The 7,883-nt window shown below is 33.6% G+C and overlaps 1 protein-coding gene across 1 annotated transcript; it reads left to right on the top strand.

Moving 5' to 3' along the window:
- Window positions 1–338: 338 nt before the first annotated feature.
- Window positions 339–7,810, top strand: LOC136812421 (tectonic-like complex member MKS1). The gene is made up of 8 exons (XM_067068916.1): window positions 339–488; window positions 945–1,053; window positions 1,914–2,053; window positions 3,689–3,873; window positions 4,385–4,548; window positions 5,301–5,696; window positions 6,343–6,601; window positions 7,654–7,810. The coding sequence occupies exons 1-8, from the start codon at window positions 427–429 to the stop codon at window positions 7,788–7,790; spliced, it is 1,452 nt and encodes a 483-aa protein (XP_066925017.1). The 5' UTR covers window positions 339–426; the 3' UTR covers window positions 7,791–7,810.
- The last annotated feature ends 73 nt before the right edge of the window (window positions 7,811–7,883 follow it).

The raw sequence follows: 7,883 nt of genomic DNA on the forward strand, positions 1-7,883 counted from the left end.
TATTATTCATTTAGATCAGTGTAAACTTTATACCCTAAAATAATTTTTTTATATAAGTTGTTTTTAAAACCTTGATTATAATGTTAAAATTGTATGTAAATATTTCGATTAATAAATTAAAAATTTATTTTTATTTGATTTTGACCCTTCAAATATAAGGCTTTGTCCCTGTTTCATAGATTCAAAGTTAAATGTTAAAAATGGAAACACAAGCATGAATTATTTTCCAAAATTTATAGCTATCTCCTCCTCTATTACATTTATTAGCTTTATGATGGTTTTTAAAAATAATTCCCTAATTGGTCAAATTTAAAAATTCATTTTCAAATTTCAATATTTATTAGATTATAATAAAAAAATAGCTGTCAATGAAAAATATAATACAAGATAATTGTACAAAAGATTGAACTTTAATCATCAAAGCTGATGGAGAACAATTCGATTGGTCAATATAGATCACATGATCCACCAAAGAACTTTGCAGTCAGGTACGATTACCATATGAAATTCCTCCTTATTCGCATTCCACCTCTTTACATTCTCTTTGATAATTTTGATTTTAATCACTTTTGACTATCTCAAAACCCTTTTATTAATCAGGGAAACTCAGATGAGTGCATTTATAAAACGAAATAAAACTGCTTCTGCTTCTACCATTTCTCATTATTATGAGAAGAGTTGCTCAACTTTTGTTATAAAACTGCTCTTTTAATTTAGAGCAGCAACGCTCAACAGATACTCTATGAGGAGAAGATAAAAACTTTCAAAGTACTATTTCTCATGTACACAAATTTACAAAATGCAACTAACACGAGAAGAAACCTATTCATATTAAATTCTTTGCTTATGATTTTGTACAAAAACATTAAACAGCAAACTTACAAAATGCAACTAATATAAGAAAACTCCTATTCATTTTCAATTCTTTGCTTATGATTTTGTAGGGTTACTTTTTGGAAGGTGAAACCAGGGAGTGTAATTCCAACGAATCGATATCAACAAAACATCGAGCTTGCAGAAGAAGCACATGAATTGGTTGACCAATATAATAAGGTTTGTTGTCGTTGCAATCTCAAAAAATTAGACAATTTGATACTTTTGTCACAAGTTTTGAAAAGAAAGAAAAGGTATTATCGCATTGATAATTTCACATGACACTTCTACTGCAAAAACTTTGGAAAATATGATACATGGAAAAATCAAAATATAGTAACCACATCCTTTTTTATCGTTCAGCATATCAGAGTATCCATGTAATAATTTTAGGTACTAGATATCATTACCCCCTGATAAATCTGGATAAATTGGGGCTCTTAGACCCCTTCCATGTGGACTGTGGTGAAAATATTATGATGATAATCGAAATACCATTTTATGATTTCCAGGTTCGTTGTTGTGTCCTCAAAGAATTAGGCAATTGATGCTTTTATGTTTGAGTTTTAAGTTTGAAAAAAAAAGAAAAGGTATTTTCGAATTGATACTTTCCACATCTTTGATGGCTGTTCTATTACCAAATACTCCAGATAATACAGGATAATATGATTTATTCTGGCTGTTATGTAAAGTATGCTTTTTGAATGCAACAAACCGCTATAAGTTTCATTTTCAAGATATTGTGGGGTCGAATGACATGACATAAAAGCTTTCTATCTTTCTTTCTGTATCTGTCAGAGCATCAAAGCAATAATTTTAAATACTTGTTATCTTATTGGCCAAAACTTAGACCGGTCTTAATTTTAGTTGGCCCAAATTTTAGTCGGCCCTAATTTTAGTCACCAAGTCAAAATTTAGTCACTTAGGGCCGACTAAGTTTTGGCCGATAAGGTAGATAAACTTGAGCTATAAGACCCCTTCCCATGTTGTGATGAAAAGATTGAGTAAATAATCTAAATACCATTTTGTGATTTCCAAAGGAGGAGGAGAAAGAAGAGATTATGATCCACTGGCAAGAGAAATTGTTCAGCTCCAGAGAATTCGATCATTACAATGATCCGTTGAATTGTATCAGTGCTCTGGAGAAGAAATATCATGACGATATCCAATACATTAAAAGGTTTATTAGAGACAAGTAGTAAATCAATGACTATGAATGAATTTAAAGTCATTAAAAGAAACAATTAAAAAGGAAAAACATTCGAATGTTCGATTTGTGTGAACGTTTTATGTGAATTTCTCTACAATATACCGGGTGGGCCACAAAAAAGTTTCTCTCTTTTAAACTAATTTTCTCGAAATCTAAAAGTTTTAAAAGAACCGTTCCTATTTCATTAGAAAGAAGAAAAATAAACTTAAATTTTGATGGGTCATTTATTGAATTCGATTCATTAGATCAAAAGTTATGCTCAATTGAATAAAAAAAGTTACTTTCGGAAAATGCTCAAAAACGTTAAAAATCGACTTATCAAATTAAACAGAAGCATAATTATATGATATATCAGTATTTTCGTTTCAGTCATTAAAATGATAATTAGCTGTCAAAAATGCCTTTTTGTTATTTAAAAGAAGGTTGAATTTCAATGAAAGGAAAGAAATTCGTCGAAAAAGGCCAAATAATCTGGTAAAATTCATAAAAATACATTAAATATGGGTTTCGAGGTAGATCCAGCCTTACATAGACTTTATCCAGTCTAGAACCAAAAATCTGAGGAAAGCTAAATTAAATTGATTTTGATGAAGATTTTAAATCCTTTCGACCCTTCAGTTTCAAAATTTATGTGTTTTTTACTGAAAAATGCTCTTAATCATGTAAAGTCTATTGCGATTGCTAGTTTTTTAATAAAAATTTTGATAGGTCGATTTTTAACGTTTTCGGGCACTTTCTGAAAGTAACTTTTTTATTCAATTGAGCATAACTTTTGATCTAATAAACCGAATTTATCAAATGACCCATCAAAATTTAAGTTTATCTTTTTTCTTTCCAATGGAATAAGAATCATTCTTGTAAAATTTTTCGATTTCGAGAAAATCAGTTTCAAAGAGAGAAACTTTTTTGTGGCGCACCCGGTAGAAAACTTGAAATTTTTGTTTTTGTCTTTGGGTATATAATAAAACATTTACGGTTTACGTTGATTATTGGATCTATTATAACCCTCGATGATGAATATTACATCACCTGGGGTTAATAAATCTTAATAACCAACTTTTACCTATTTAATATCTGCTTAATATTCTCTATCCTTTCATTCATCATATACTGCTTAAGGTTTAATTAAATTGATTGGAATCTTTTATAAATGGATTGGTTTTCATGTTCCTTGTTTTTAATATTGAATGAAAATATTTCAAGTATTTTAGAATTTTGTAAGTTTTCATACACCGGCTTCTCACAGACCCGGTGGTAGGATTTTTAGCCAGTGAGGGTAAAAATAATTGACAAAAACTCGATGGGGAGATTGATATTACTATGTTTTTATGGTCGGGAATTTGAATTCCAGTGTTTAGCCAACAAATTCAGTATGGATGAAAAAAAGAGCACATATTTTTGAGCGAGAATATGTTTATTTGATTATTTTCGAGAGAGACAAAAATAGGAGTATGATTTTTCACTAGGGACGATATTTTTGCCAATTATTTTAGTGAGACGGGATCCGACCAGGTCTGTGTGAAAGGGTGTTTTCATTTCAAGCATACTTTGTCTCTACTACTACTTACTAGATTGTATTATTCTATTGGTCATTTTTCTCCATAGTTCACAAGGGGATCGTCCAAACCAACGAATCTTCACCTACATTGATTCAGATACGGCAGCCATGTTGCACGAATTCAGTCAAGTCACCTTATCAGAAAGTGAACATCAGAACGTCTTGATGGATAAAATGTCACAAAACAGATACACAGGTTCCTTCAAACCTCAAGCAAAGCTAAATCAAGCAGGTATGATTATGTATCTTCAATACCCTGCAATTGTGGTACATTTTTAATAATATCACTTCATGGATTTGATTTTACAACAAGCTTTCATTTTAAGTACGGTTATTGTTTTTGATTCCATTTACACCTTTTTAGACTTTCTAAATCATCATTTCAGGCTTATATCTAGTCACGATTTGGTTATTGCTTACTTACTGCACGATTTGACGCCCGTTGTTCCCAGCAGCTGAGGTTGACGCCTTCCTACGATGCTCGTACGCAAGGCTGACCTATCATGATCAGTCATGTCGACAGTTTTATTAATTAATTTGAGGTCGTCTTATGTCTTTAGACGCAATATAGAATCCACAGAAAGTCTTCAAGAGAAAAAAAAACAATGACTGCTCAAAATGATGTAATGAACCATTATCTAGACTATGCTCGCTTAATTTAATGGTACAAATTTTGTGCCCAATTTTGAATAAATTTTACCCAATTACTCAAACTCTATTTCCCTTTATTTAATTCATAACAGGTCTACGTAGAAGGAACATCGTCACCAATGATCCAACACAAGCTATGAAGTCCAACAGAATCATCTCAACACCGGTCAAAGTAATGAAGTTTATGGTGGATGTGGGTTCAACCAACTCCAATGGTGTCAGAATCGAAGATGAACGAGTCATTTGTACTGTCAAAGTGAGTAAACAATCTTTTGAATATCTTATTCATATAGGGAAAAACTCTTGACAAAGAGGCATTTAGCATCGATATATTGTTAGGACGTCTGGTGCCTTGAGTGTAATCTAAACATTCGAATAGCTCTTTTTTATTGACGTTTCTTTTAAATCACTTCAATACAAATCCTTGTCTTGTCTCGCATTTTACACCATTTTGATACCATCGTCCAAAAGAATTTTCCTTGTATTTTCGGTACCACTGACCGCTTTGCTAGGGGTAGATAGCACATAATATCCTATATAAAACATTACAGGCTTTTTATTAGAATATCTTCTATAAGAATATCAGGGTGAAACTCGGCCAAATCGTAAAAATACCCTCTACGGCAAGTTTCACAGATTTTGATAAGAATAGAGTCACCATCAATTGTGGCAATTTCTTAAGCATACTTGACCCTCATCCAAAGTACAATATTGCTATAAAAATGCGTGTAGTGTTTCATATAAGATATCTGTGGTTGATAGGCGTATAAGAATTTCAATCCTGTGATTTTTAAAACATCCGAAAGATGAGAACCTTCTTAATCAGATTTTTCTTCTTTTAGATACACTTGTGTTATTGATACATCGTCTAAAAGAATTTTCCTTGCATTTTTGTTCCCACTGACCGCACTGCTATGGGTTGATAGGCGTTTAAGAATTTCAATCCCGTTGTGATTTTTAAGACATGTGAAAGACGTGAACCTTGTTAATCAGATTTTCTTCTTTTAGATCAATGCCAACGGCTTAATAGTCATTCAACCTGATATTGAAATGGATGAGATTTATACCCTGGAAACCTATCACGAGACACGAAGCGTGTACCGCTACCAAATCGAACACGCGTCGGACGAAATGTCGAAAGATGAAAAGCAACAAGAATCTAAGCTATTCAGTGAACTCTATAACAGGCATGCGCAATTAATGGCTTCGCAAATTGGGACAGATATGGCATTATTACCGAAAAGGAACGACCTCTTTGTTTACAATTTTTGTGAGATAGTATTAGGGAGAGATTTTGAATACGACAGCTTGTATGTTGTATATACACTTGATTTACCGGACGGCTGGTATACTAACGATTATGAAAGTTTGACTGGTGTCACTCATCGATGCTCTATGAACAAGGTAAACTCATCGAGAGATCGCAGATTTTAAATTACAGTTTAATCTCTATAACTCGAACCTGCACGGGGAACACAAATTTGGAGTTTTGGAGTATGGTTTATAAGGCACTTTTAACTGAAAGGGCAATAAAACTTGTTCGAGTTAAGGATACATTCGAGTTGTAGAGGTTCGAGTTAAAGAGAGACTTTACTGTAATATATTTCTATAAAAGTCAAACTCTGTACAATATTTTAACGGCGTGAGCTTTAGAAGATCATCTTCAGATTTGGCTGATTTTCTTTACGGACACAAAGTAATGAAACAGAGTGAATAATGAGAGCTATAAGGATTTTTTTGGAACTGCGATATTATGACTATCTGAATATTTCATTTTATGGCCCATGAAACACTATGTCAATACACGTTATTGAAGTTATTAAAGCTTTTTCATTATTATTTTTTAAGTCTTCCCTAACATATGCAATTGCGATAAAAAAAGTGCCAAATTCTTCAAATTCAAACTTCCAAATTTCCATATAGTTTTCTCTTCACAAAAATCAGTTAAGGTGAGTTTTGGGTAACTCCATTTGTATTGCTTGTTCTTTACTGAAGTATAAATGGGTGAAAAAGAAATCGAGTAAATATCAATGATTAATTTTACTTACAGAACAAAATGGCGAATTTTAGTTACCCATTTCAATTCCAACTTCAATACACATGGCCAGAAGAAAATCCATGTGAATTCATCAAATGGCCGACCCTCTTCTTCGAAGTTTACTCTCTGGACTCATGGCAACGCCATCGCATCGAAGGTTATGGTTATTGCCAATTGCCAGATATCGCTGGATCAACATGTTTCGAATTGGATCTGTGGAGACCGAAGGGTGATTCAAGAAACGATGAGATTCGTAGATTCTTTATAGGAGGTAGGCTTTTTTATTTTGGTTATGGTAAATTATTTAGATAGAGTCGATATTTTACGGCGTGAATAGCTAGTAATATAGGACTTTTAGACAGTCTTTCGATTGTTTTCACGGGGTTCACGGCCAGCCAACTCGGCTATCTATGAACGGAACATTGGAGTTAGGATTCGAACTGTGAACCCCTGGGTTGAAACGATGATCGCTCCTTAAATCGATACGATTTACACTCCCTATCTCGATTTCGAGAGAGCCCCTGGTTCGGGGGAAGTTCCTGAAAGTCAAGCCGAAAGTCATTCCACGGTTTTGAACTTTCCCTATCTCGAAATAGACATATATGGTCCCTAAAATGACTTTACAAGCTAACTTATTTTTCCGGTCTCGAACTTCCTGAATGAAGTCAATTATGATTTTTTTGTCTTTTATGTGGTTCGCTTAAGGACGAAACATTGAAAACCTACTGAAATTTGGTCAAGGGCTACTTAGACTACACAATATATTGATGAACAATATTGGGCAATATAGTAATGCACCAAGTAAACAACATGTGCTCTATTATAAAAAAGGAATTTTCTTTCTTTAAAAACCCCCCTATATTGTTGGAATATTGCAAATCGAGCTGACAATATATTGGGGATACCTTATCAATATATTGCTGGCACTCAGCAATATATCGTCAATATATTGCCAATATATTGCCTAACATTATATTGCGTAGTGTTAGTGTATGTAGCCCTTAAGATACTCTAATTCATCTTACTCGTAGTTTCTAGAGGGGTCAAGACCCCCCTTAGGTAAGAGGACCTCCCCTTAAGTGCTAACCCCCCTTAGGAAATTCATCTAAAATTTCACACCCCCCTTTAGAAAATCAGTATAAATGAAACGATTGTACAAGAGTCATAATTCAAGGAAGATCCCCCCCCTTATCTAAGAAGACCCCCCTTAGGTAAGAAGACCCCCCTTAACTGGCAACCCCCCTTAGGAAAGTCAAACTTTTAACACCCCCTTGCTTTTGGTAGAAACTATGTTACTATTATTTGTTTACCATGTTTCTACAGGGACACCGGAACTAGAAGACACATCGTACATCAAAGACTTACATGGTACGGATGAGAAAGTCAGCAAGTTCTTCTTCAAGACTGTTTCCACTGGAACTCTGGTCCTCAGAATAAACACAGCTCTACAATCAAAGTAAGTTAATGGGCTTTTTCAAGACAGTTTCCACTGGAACTCTGGTCCTCAGAATGAACACAGCTCTACAATCAAAGTAAGTTAATGGGCTTTTTCA

This window comes from Clytia hemisphaerica, unplaced genomic scaffold, assembly GCF_902728285.1.
Source record: "Clytia hemisphaerica strain Z4C2 unplaced genomic scaffold, Clytia hemisphaerica genome assembly, whole genome shotgun sequence".
Classification (NCBI taxonomy): domain Eukaryota; kingdom Metazoa; phylum Cnidaria; class Hydrozoa; order Leptothecata; family Clytiidae; genus Clytia; species Clytia hemisphaerica.